This window comes from Macrotis lagotis, chromosome 1, assembly GCF_037893015.1.
Source record: "Macrotis lagotis isolate mMagLag1 chromosome 1, bilby.v1.9.chrom.fasta, whole genome shotgun sequence".
Taxonomy (NCBI): domain Eukaryota; kingdom Metazoa; phylum Chordata; class Mammalia; order Peramelemorphia; family Peramelidae; genus Macrotis; species Macrotis lagotis.
Window position 1 is genome coordinate 145,636,035 of NC_133658.1, and position 12,590 is coordinate 145,648,624.

The 12,590-nt window shown below is 34.2% G+C and overlaps 1 protein-coding gene across 2 annotated transcripts in view; it reads left to right on the top strand.

Moving 5' to 3' along the window:
- The window catches only part of HOOK3 (hook microtubule tethering protein 3), a 111,116-nt gene that overhangs the window by 30,960 nt on the left and 67,566 nt on the right, over positions 1–12,590 (top strand). For both annotated transcript variants that reach the window (XM_074209056.1, XM_074209057.1), the window contains exons 6-7: positions 10,189–10,256; positions 11,176–11,238. In XM_074209056.1, coding sequence (XP_074065157.1) covers positions 10,189–10,256; positions 11,176–11,238 — 131 coding nt within the window. The remainder of the gene's footprint in view (positions 1–10,188; positions 10,257–11,175; positions 11,239–12,590) is intronic.

The window sequence follows — 12,590 nt, forward strand, 5'->3', positions numbered from 1 at the left end:
TTTCAGTATATAAAAGAGTACAAAACCTTAATTTTTGGTGCATTTCACTTTAAAGTGAAAGAGTAAAGCCAATTTTTGTCCGTACAGTCCATCTGAAAATTTGCAACAAATTGCCATTAATATATACATATGACATAACATATAGATCATAGATATTTCTCTGTTCCTACAAAAACTGTTCATAACTCCCATACCCAGAAAAGAAATAGTTTTCATCAGTAAGAACTGGCATGCCGTCTGTGATTGCATACACTTAAAAACTTGCACATGGGCATGCATATATATACATTATGAGATGGAGAAAGTATTTCAACTGTTTCTATTATCTGTGAAGAGAAGAGCTTAAATTGGTAGATCTTTTAACTTCCCTTCATTGAATGGGAGCTTGAAAGTGAGTGTTACTTTAATACACCCTTATTATTTGTTGATTAATCTAAATTACATTTAATAGACAAAAGCATTATATAAAATAAAAGTGATATCTTATTTCTAAGGATAAGTTACAGCCACTACATAATTTTGTTTTAGTTTTAAATTTTTACTTTATTTTCAAATAATAAGAATCTAGTTTGTCTTTTTCACCTATTTCTCTTTTATATACACCCCCCTTCTCTCCACTGAAAAAAAAAAACAAAACCCTATTAGTAATATGCATAGTTAAGCAAAATAAGTTTCCATATTGACCATATTGAAAAAGAATGTCTTACTCAGTTCCCATCACTTATTTTAGGAAGTAGGTAGTATGCTTCATTTTTGTGGTTGGTCTTATTTGTGGCAGGGCGATCTGTGCCCCCAATCCCTGTTCGGGTACCAAAATTGTGAGGGGCAACCTGCGCCCCCACTGCCTTGGTAAGAAGCTGAATAGAGAAAAGACAAGGCAGGTGGGGCAATGCGAGAGATCATTCCATTTATTGTCCAGAATGTCAGAATATTTAAAGATAACGCTCGTAAAAGGTATGTAATCAAAAATGCAAGCTTGTGAAAATTGTACCCTTTGATCTGTTCACAGACCTGTGCACTATTTTCCTACATTTTGGGTACAGGATTTGTTTTGTCTAACTTAGTGCTGGTCTCTGCACCTACATAACTGTGTATGATATTTTCAGGCATATTTTCTTCCCAAGTTGGATCCTCCCTCTGTTCTCAGGGTCCTTATCTAGCATTGAATAAATCTTCAGGGTTCCTAGAGAACTGTAACAGAGCAATCTTAGAGCTTGTACTACAAATACAGGTGCACATGGCCTGGACCACGTATTCACACTCCTGCTCCAGTCCTCTACACTTAATGATCAAATATTTTTTACAGATCCTTTATAAATGATTGCTTTCAGAAAATCCATTGAAATGCACATTTAATTTATTAAGCACCAAGTGTGTTGTGCATTGTATTTTGTTAGGCATTGAGGTATAAAGTCTTTAGGGGACTTAAAGCCTAAAAAAACAAGGTAAGACAACACACACACACAGTATGTTTCATCAGTCTTAGAGCATTTTTAACCTGTTAAGGCTTAAAACTGACTAGACTTTCTTTCTTTCTGTCTTTCTGTCTTTCTTTCTTTCCTTCCTTCCTTCCTGCAAGGCAAATGGGGTTAAGTGGCTTACCCAAGGCCATACAGCTAGGTGTCTGAGACTGGATTTGAACCCAGGTACTCCTGACTCCAGGGCCTGTGCTTTATCTACTGCGCCACCTAGCTGCCCCCTGACTAGACTTTCAAGGCACTCTGTATAAGTATAATGCAGTGAGAGGTGTGTTAAAAGCTTTCAAAATAAAAGTTCTGTGAGGTCTAGGGGTACCAAGTTGTTTAATTCAGTCAGCAGCCAAATAATAGAAAAAAAGAGATGGCATAGTATGTATAGGTATCAGCCTAATAAAAATATGGAAGCAAGAACACAGTGTATGAAACTAAGGTACAACTATTTGTCCAGTTTAGCTGGAGCATAGAGTAAATGAAAAGAAATGTTATAAATTATACATAGAAAAGTAAAGTTGCCAGACTGTAAAGAGTCTTGAGAACCACGCCTGGTAACGTCTGCTTTAACCAATAGCCATTGTGGATTTTTGAGCAGAGTGATATGATCAGATCTGTATATAAGATTAGTCTGATTCCAACATGACAAATGAATTCAAGTGTGGAGACAGATTATGTGGGGTAAACAATTTAAAAATTCTTTTGTAACCGGTTAAGAGGACAGAAGTAGGACAACAGCACTAAGAATGAAGGGAAAGAAAAGATGGAAGCATTGCTGTAGAAGTGAACTTGACACTTCTTGCTAAATATTTGATGGAAAAGGTGAAGGAAAAAGCAAATCAGACCAAAGGTTACGATCTTGACTGAGATAGGCCAAATCATAGAATCACAGATAGAAAACATTATCAGAAGGAGGAGCTGATTTATTAAATCTTAGACATTAAAATTAATTTAGTAAAACAATTAAGTTTTAAGATACTGCTTACATGTCTGGTTGTGATGTCCTGAATTAGAGATGTGGATCCCAGAACTCAGAAAAAAGGTCAGAACTGTAGGTATATAGATTTGGGAGTCATCATAGTCATGATGGTAATTTTACATTAATGAAGTGAATGAGCTTGCCAAGCAAGAGGTTGTAGAGAGAAAAGAGGACCAAGGAAAATTCTTTAAAGAAGATACAAATTAAGAGTCTGGGAAGAGGATGAAACATATTTGGAAGTAGAAAAATATATAAAGAGGTAGTATTTCTGAAACTAAGGAATTTAGGTATGAATAATTTTTCAAAGGGAAAGTACGAGGTTAAAAATAAAAGAATTTGGAAAGATGAGTTTCTTGAATGAATGAAAAATGTGAAAAGTAAATGGTCTGGATACATTTCTTAGTCATCACTGAGGGTGGATTTTTTTTTTTGGCCAGCATCTACATTCTGCTCTGTTTACCTATTGTAAATTCCTATTTGCTTCAACAAATATTTATGAACTATGAACTTCAACAGATATATGAACTATCATATACAAAGTCCTGAACAGGGTGTAAAGGATACAAAGATAGGTATGGGGGTATATCCTCTGCAAGACAGCCTAGCCACTTTAGCTGGATTGTGCTTTCCAAGGATCTTACAGTTCAATAGGGGAGAAAATCCTATACAGAAATAAATGATTCAGGTAGAATGGGAAAGGAAAAAAAGCAATGAGAAATCTGATGATGCAGAGATCACTTTTGATTAGGCAAGCCAGAAGTAGCTTCAAAGAAGAGGTGTCATTTGAATTAGACCTTGAATAAGGGAGAGAGTGGGATAGGTTAATCTAGAAAGTAGAGACAATGTTGACCAAAAAAAATGTAAATAAAGTGTTTGATAAATAATAGTATTAGGCAAAGCCGAAAAAGTAAGTTGAAACCAAATTGTGGAGGGCCTTGAATGCCATTATCAGATTCTTTGGCAGTCACTGGGAAAGTCAGCAGGTCAAATAGAATATAAGATTCTTGAGACAGGAATATTTTGTTTTTTGCCAGTTCCTTCTGATCAGATGTTTAAATGTTTTGGGGTTTTTGTTTTTTGTATTTAATTATACCTACTGTTAAGAATGGGATGGATAATGGGTTAGACTAAAGGGAAGGAGACAAGTTAAGATTCTGTTAAAATTTTTTAGACAGGCAATAGTAAGTAGACCTAAAGCAAGCAAGTTTGTTTGAAGTAGAAGAGGATGGGGCAACTAGATGGTGCAGTAGATAGAGCACTGGCCTTGGAGTCAGGAGTACCTGAGTTCAAATCTGGTCTCAGACAACTTAATAATTACCTAGCTGTGTGGCCTTGGGCAAGCCACTTAACCCCATTTGTCTTGCAAAAACCTTAAAAAAGAGAGAGAGAGAGAGGAAATTTAGAGTGGAAATAACAATGCCAAGATTTGGCAATTAATTCAAGAACAAGAGGGGAAAAAAATAGATGATGTAACTGAAGTTAAAATGCTGGATAAACAGGAGAATGGTGGTGCCATCGACAGAATTAGAAAAGTTAGTGGGAAGGGGTGATTGTGGTGTACCATAGATGATAATGATGACTTCTGTTTTGAACACATGGAATTTGATGAATATCAATAAATATCCAGGTAAGAGTTTGCATCTCTATTTTGAAAATGTGGTACTGCAACTCTGGGATCATCGTTATGGGTAAAGATAAAGATATGGGAGTTATCTACTTGGAGGTAATCATTGAATCCATGTGAGTGGATGAAAAAAGAGGGTCAAGTACAGAATTTTGAGGAATCCCACATTTAATGGACTAGAAGACTAGAAAATAGAGTGGTTGTAGTCATGGGTGGTTGGTGGTGTCATGAAGGCCAAAGGAGGAAAGTATCAAGAAGGCAAAGATTTGTCCCCATGCCATGTCAGATATTCCAAAAAGACCAAGGAGGTTAACTTAGAAAAAAAGACTATTGGATTTAGATAATAATCTGTGGTCATTAGTAGATATTGAAGATTTAGTTTGAATGATGAGCACAGAGGTATATTGCAAAGGGCTGAGTATGTGTAAGCATAGTCCTCTATTGGTTTACTTCACTTTTGAAACTGAGTTAAAATAAATAAACCCACTAGCTTTTTTTTCCCCTCCTCTGATCTAATACACGTTTTAGTACTGCCCATATGCTCCAGAACTCTAATGACCAGAGTATTGAATAATGAGAGATAGAATAGTAGAGTAAATCAAGGCCCAACTTATCTCTTAATCTGTTCCTGGTTCTAATTTTTCCTGTTAGAAAAAATTCCTTATAGAAATAAATTCACAAGTCTAGACTTCCTATCTCCCCCCTAAAAGAGTGGTGATAAAATTTGATGGCTTATTAGCATTGGTGAACTGAAAGTATTTTCTTTCCTTTACTTTAGGACTTTTTTAATTTGGTTTGGTTTTTATGTATTTGCAGATTTTCTTTACTGCATCCTGATTTCTTTCAGATTTGCTATTTGCCATCTATGTTAATTTTCTGTTCTAATTTGTCTATCCAAATCATATTAGAAAAATCAAAATAGAAAATTCTCTCTCTTCAAAGAAAGTGCTCTTCCTTACTTTGTCTTTGTCACTAATGTATGTGGCTATGATCCTCCTTGATCCCAAAGGAATGATATTATGGGTAAAGGAGGTTTCTTAAGATTAAGGAATTTATTTTCTGCTTCTCCCTCTTACTAGCCTCAGTGTCACTACAGGCAAGTGATTCTATCATTGAAAATTGGTTCTCTAAAAGTTCTTCAAGCTAAGAAAGGTTATATAGTATTTGTAATTAGAAGACTGAGACAGCCTTGATGAATGAGATCTTCTTAATTCCTTTGATGGTTTGCAGAGTTGTAATATTTGCTTTCTAAGTAATAAAAGTCAAATATTACGGTTAATTTTTTTTTCCTCCCAGCTACATACCAAAGCAAGTTTCGACATTTACTTCAAAAACCTTAAGTTCCATACTCCCTTCCTCCCACTGCATCCCCCCCGTTGAGAAAGCATTATTTGGTGTAGGTTAAAAATGTATAACCATGTAAAACATTATTACTACAGTAGTCATATTGTAAAAGTAAATATAATCTCCCCCAACTCACACACACCAAGAAAGAGAAACCTCAAGAAAAATAAAATGGGGGGGGGGGAGCGTGCTTCAGTCTATATTCAGGCACTATCAATCTTTGGGATGGATAGCATTCTTTATCATAAGTACATCAGAGAAATTGCCTCAATATTTTTTTTTACCACAGTTGCTATTGCTAGCTATATTTTCCTCCATCCTCTTGTTCCCCACCCCCATTTATTCAATTCCTTTCACCCTGTTCCTCCTCAAAAATGTGTTGCATCTGACTACCCTCTCCCATGATCTTCCCTCTCTTCTGTCACCTACACCCCCCCTTCCCCTTCCCCTTCCCCATCCTCCATCCCCTTTCTCCCATCCTTTTCCTTTCCTATTTTCCTTTAGGGTAAGATAGATTTCTATACTCAATTGAGTGTGTATGTTATTCCTCTCCGAGCCACTTGTGATAAGAGTAAGACTCACTCACTAACTCCCCCTCACCTTACAGGGTTAATGTTTTTAATAAAGAAAAGTTCCCTAGACTACTAAAATTTGAGCTTTCAGAATGCTCAGTATTTTCTTTAGGAAAATATATTTGGGCTTTCATTCTGAGTTTATTAATTCTTAGTTTAAACATATCTGATAATCGTGATCATCTGGTACCTCAGATCATAGCACATTAGAAGGAAAAGAGTGATAGGAATGACAGTCACAGAAGTGACTGGAAGAACACAAAACTTTACTTTAAAAATTTTACTTAAAAAAAGTTTTCTGGAATAAAATGCTTACAGGACTTTACTGATTTTTAGTAAATCTATGATTGTGTCAATGTAGGTGCTTCCTCCAATGATGCAGGTCACATTCAAGCCCTGCCTGGCCATCTTGTGTAGTTTTATTCTCAATTTCTGAACAGGACATCCATCTAACATACTGCTGGTATGTAATTGAGAGGTGGTTGATGTCAAGGAAAAAGGACTAGTATTCAGGAGAACCAGGAATGACTTCCTACAGTAGGTGAGATTTGTGAGTCTTGAAGGAAGCCAAAAGACTAAAAGTCAAATAAAAGTTGATCCTAAAGATAATCAAGAATCACTGGCATTTATTGAGTCATGGGTGTCATAGACAAACTTGAAGAATTCATTTTGACAACTGAGGGGAGGGTGTACAGGAGAGAAACCCAAGACAAAGACCAACCTGAAATTTATTGCATTGGTCCAGACTTAGCAGTGAAATCTAGGTAGGTAGAGGGAAAGAAGTGCTTGCAAAAGGTGTTGCAAAAATAGAAACAAGATTTAGCAACTCATTGGATATGCAGGGTGAGTTTGAGTAAGAAACCAATGATACCAAAGTTGTGAGTTTAGGTGACTGGAGGATTGTGGTACCTTTTCCAGTATTATAGAAGTTCAGAAGAGGGGAGAATTTGTGGGAAGACATTTTTCATTGACTTCATTTAGATAGGTCCAAACTTACACTAATTTAGAAAACTTGACCATGTGTCCAACCAAGTAAAATCATCCTGAGGATATTGAGGTATGTGTATGTAGGAATCCCAATACATGACCCAGTCACCTTCCAGACAGTGAGTAATAGTCCATTGATCAGTTTTCCCTAAACTTATATTGTTCTTGCCATTCTAGCTTACTGCTACATGAGATGACACTGCCCCTAATCCTTTACCATCTTTCTCTGCAAAATTTTATATAGGAGATTATATTATAAACTGATTCTTGCCCTTCATTTTTAGGTTTTTTGGTCTCTTGTGTGATTTGGTTAGAGCATTTAAATTTAAAAAATGGTATTTGTATTTCAGTCTGGTTTTATTTTCATTTCTCATTTTTTTTTCTATACCAGGTCAGGTTGATGTTTTCTTAGTTCTGCATAATCTCTTCACCTTAATATTTCTATCTAAGTTTTATATTTATTTTTCTCTTTTGTTCAAACAAGGTAGTAGTCTGATTATTTACATAGACAGATATTGAGAATGATTCTCCATAAGTAATCAGTCATTGTCTATTAGAACATAAATCACTTTAATTTTAAAGTGAATATTAATTGTTGCTTGTTGTGTCCAGCATCTTCTGACTCTATTCTCAAGAAAGTATATTCTTAAAAACCATTGATCTCTCTTAAAAAAATTTGTCCATCTTTTCCAATGTATTTTCTTTATGCTCTCTACCCATTCTTCCCTTGAAGTTGACAAGTGTTAAAGTTGGTATTGATCAAATTTGGAAATTTTTCAAAATTTTTCATAGAATCTCTCTGCTTCCTTTTCTACTTTCGCAGCTCTTGGCACATAACCCAGTTATTTTCATAGTGTTCTTTTTTTAGATACTTATCATGATCATTTCAATTCAAGATGATCAGATGTTCCATGAAATGTTTTTTCTTTTGATCATAAAACCATTTCTGCCAAATTCTTTATTTGCGTCTTCAAATAATTCCAACTTGGGAGCCATCTATCCTTTTAGTTGCAACTTCTTTTATCTTTTTGTTTTCATTTATGGCAAGGGTGTCTAGTTCTTCAATAGTATGCAAATATGGTCACCAAATGAGCAGAGTCTTACATCTAGAGTATAAACAATAAGTTTATAAACAATCTAAGTATAATAATAAGTATAAACAATCTAAAAACTGAATTTTTTAACTTCTGCCCCTTTTCTGCTACTACTACCATCACTTAAGAAGGAAGCCTACATTGAACTAGGGACGTTTTATTTTTGTTTCATGACTTTTCGTTGGCCAAAGGAATTATCACCAAGTGTTTGAGCCTAATGACAATTAACCTCTCCATATTTAGCTAGGTTGGTCCTTGGAAATTAGTTTGGGGGAAAGTGGGGAAACATCCTCAAAAATACTTCTATGCTAGAGCTTTTACTTTTCAGGGAAAACCTCTAAGAACACAGGATCATTCTCATGCTACAATGAGGCATCCCCCAATGAGGCACTGGATTTACAAAGTTTGTAAAATAAAATATGATAATGTAATACTCATGGTCATTTTTTCATTTAGCATTTTACGGTGTTCTCGGGGAAGGGCCTTGACGTGGCAACACCGCTTGTTAACTAACGCTTCCCCTCTCACCCCTTACTAACTCTCTACCCTCCAGATTCAAATGTTATTTTCTCCTCTCCTCCAGGATAGTATCATTCCCTCTTCTAGTACATTGTCACTATCATTGCTACTTCTGTTTTTAGGTCTCTGGAGCATTCTTCTTACTAAGTTTACTAATATTAGACTTGGAATTTGATATCTTTGAATATTGCTATGTTTGAACAATGATGAGAAGCTGCTTCTTAGAAGTATTGAACTCAAAATTTAAGGACATGGTAGAATTCGGTCAACTCATGATAAACAGGGCTGTGTGTCTGTTGTCTGTAAATTGTTGTACTAATATCTGGCTTGTGCTTATATTCATCTGATTGGATGTCATGTTTTTATCAGAATGCTTTCATAAGAAAACATTTTACTAAACCAGAAATAAATCTAACCGAAAAATGCCACCAAAATACACTGCTAATAGTAATCTTGAAATTGACAAATCTGTTTTAATTTGGAAATATTGAGCATACTGGTTTCAAGTTCAGTTCTATGTAATACCTGCCTCCTAGAGGCCACTGGCTATATAATATCAAAAGAATGATAGTTGGATTTGTTATTGTTTATAATTGAGGTTTTTGCAAAGTTACACTCCCGCTTGTAATGGCCCACACTGATTGGAATTTCACCCATTTGAAGTGATTTTATAACTGCATTAGTCATTTTATCCAACTGTTTACCTAAGTCCTTAATAGGAGATTGTTATAACAAACTATGAACTTATTTTCCTCAATTTAAACTCATTCCTTTCAGTTAAAGCCTCTAAACTACCAAACCATTATCTATAGTAATAGCCATTAGCATATTGTCTAAATGACATTAAAGCAGGCCTTGAGTTTAAATTGTCTTCTTTCTTAAAAGAATTGTGGGGGGAAAAACAACTTTGAAAATTAGTTCTTATTGTCATTTCAGCCTTGCCAACAACAATACTGTCATATTAAACTCAAAATGTATGAAATTAGGCCCACTGTTTTTGCAATAAGCAGTCTTAAAGATGTCTATTGATATAGTGAGTATACTGGTTTCAAGTCCGGTTCTATGAAATGCCTGCCCCCTGGAGGCCACTGGCTATATGCTATCAACTCTTTTATTTCCATCATTTAAATGACCCTGTTTTAAAATGGGGGGGGGGGGGGTGTTAAAAGAAATGAAAAATAATTGTTTGGAACCAAATACTTTTCATACATGTGCATATAGACCTCATTTTTAATAATACAACATAAACAAATATAAAACAATCTTTTTTTTTTTGAGGAGATTGATAGTCTAACCAACCCTGTTATAAGCACTTTTTCACATTGCCACAAAAACCCAACTCTTATTTAAATGTTATTGAAAGTCAATTCCCATAGACTGACCTTATGCGGTGAGAAAAAGAAGAAATTATTCTATAGTCTAAATGTGGTTTGGTCCTTCATACCCATCCCATTTTCCAAGTGTTTTGTACTTGAGAATTATCAAAGAACCCAGAGGGGGGAAAAATGCTTGTCAACAGATGCATAAAGGTATTAATGCCTTCAGTCTCTTCAGAGTTTTTAATTTGAACAGTGACATTCCAGAGCGTTCTTCTTTTCAGAGTACATCCAGGCCATTATGGTGATGGAAGAGTCAGTTCAACATGTTGTCATGACAGCTATTCAAGAGGTATGTACTGACCCCCTTTCTACATTTTTCTGACTAAAGCTTATTTTATATTAACTAGAATTAAATGTAGAAATTCTAAAGGATGTGCAATATTCTAAATAATAGAAATGGAAATGAAATAATTGAATTCAGTTACCCCATTATTACAGAATATTTTTAATTATTCCAATTCAGTAAGCATCTTATAGGAAAGGCATTAGGTTAGGCTTTTAGGATTCCAAGACAAATGACATAGTCCCTGCCTTCAGGCTGCTTAAATTTTACTGCATGCAGCATGTAAACTAAGGAAGTAAGTACAAAATAATTTGAAGAGAAAGGAAGCAATGGAAGTATCTAAAAAGGTAATTTTGCTTCTTAGATAATCTTGAAATTATGTTTATACCTAGCTCTCGTTTTTATTTCAGAGATTATGGCTCTATTTCTTTTAAAAAAATTACAATTTTTGCCATTTAAATTTGGCTGTTATATTGTATTTCCTTTTCTTTTGGTTCCTAAATGGATAGCATAACTGAATTTATTGAAATTCTTACTGAATTTCTCGGTTAAACTGTTGACTAAAAATTGTTTTTACATGTAATTGGAGAAAAATAAAATGCTGAATAAATAATTTTTTTAAAAAAGAAATAAATTGTGTTGGATTATTGTGACTGAGGTTATATTGGAATCCAGTTTTTGTATTTTAGACTGGGTCTATATTTAAGTCATATATGTGGACCTGTTGTGAAAAACATTTCACAAGACAAACAAGTAGTAAAAGGTTTCTCTTTGTTTTATTTATATTCTATTCTTAATTATTATAGTGGTCAGTTGCTTGCACTTTTAATATAGCACATAAAATGGTGTATAGAATATTTTTAAATTATTTTTGTTTTCTTAATGTTATTCCTCACAAGTGAAATCATTGTCATCTCCATTTCAGCTGATGAGCAAGGAATCTCCAGTTTCTCTTGGAAATGATGCTTATGTTGACCTTGACCGCCAGGTACCTAACATTGGGTTGTCTTTTTCAATAATAGTAGTAGCTAATGCTTTATAAAATGGAAGACATGATTCTCTCCTTTAATCTTTACAATACCTGGTGAATTTAATTCTTTTTATTTATAGATGAGAGATATGTGTTTTAAAAATGTGAAATGTACCTAGTGAATCCATGTGAGCTAGTGACCAGGTCCTCTGACCTTATGTGCAGTCTTCTTTTACTATAGCACACTTTAGAATTTAATTCTTTTCTTCTGACAAATTTACTTTGGGTTAAAGTGTAAACTCTTTATATAATGGATCTGTAAAATGTTTCTTCAGTACAGAAAACAAAAGCAATTCTTTACTCGATGTTGTATATATCTAAAGAAGAATATAATCCTCTGTTCCCTTGCTTAACCCTCTTTTAAAAATAGGTTAATTTTTAACTTAGTATACAGGATTAAAGTTTTCAATTTGTGTGATTTTGTTTTAAGTAGTTTACCCCTTCAGTACCAATCTACTTCCCTTGGAAAATTGGTAGATCCCTGAAAACTTCTTTGAACATTTAAGTCACATCTACTCATCAACTTTTATAGTTTGAATTTTGTTTAGGTTCATTTTACCTTGATTTTGAATTAACATTTTTGCCTGTAATTTAGTGCATTTTTCCCCTCCCCATATTTTCTTCTTCACTGAGTTGTTCATCATCTTTTAGTAGATACAGCCTGCACAACAGTAGCTATAATTTAAAAGAGTACCGTAGAGATTCTCCTTTATAAATTTTGTGTGTGATTTTAATAATTATCTCATTTAAGTGTTTTTACTTGGGTATTTTTTTTTGTTTTTTAGTTTTTTGCAAGGCAGATAGGGTTAAGTGGCTTGCCCAAGGCCACACAGCTAGGTAATTATTAAGTGTCTGAGGTCGGATTTGAACTCAGATACTCCTGATTCCAGGGCCGGTGCTCTATCCACTGCACCACCTAGCCACCTCCTTGGGTATATTTTTTAAATGAATACACTTTTATAAATTTTTAAGGTGATTTTAACAATATGTAAAGCTTCTATATTATATTTTCAAAATATTTTACTTTATATGTACTGCATTATTTTCCCATTCCATTTCCACTTTTTACATCCCACCCCAAGGAAAAAACCCTTAGTCATATACAGAAAACCATGAGGTATTTTATTTGTGTAGGTTATATCAGCAATTTCAGAAGTTTACATTTCATTAGAGATCTGTTAAATGAAAAAATATTTCATTTTGACGTCAATAATCTATGTAAAATGGAAATTGAAAGTAACATAGCATTATTTCATTGAAATATTTAATATGTGAATCTTCTCTTTTTTGAAACTATTTGTGGAGGAAGT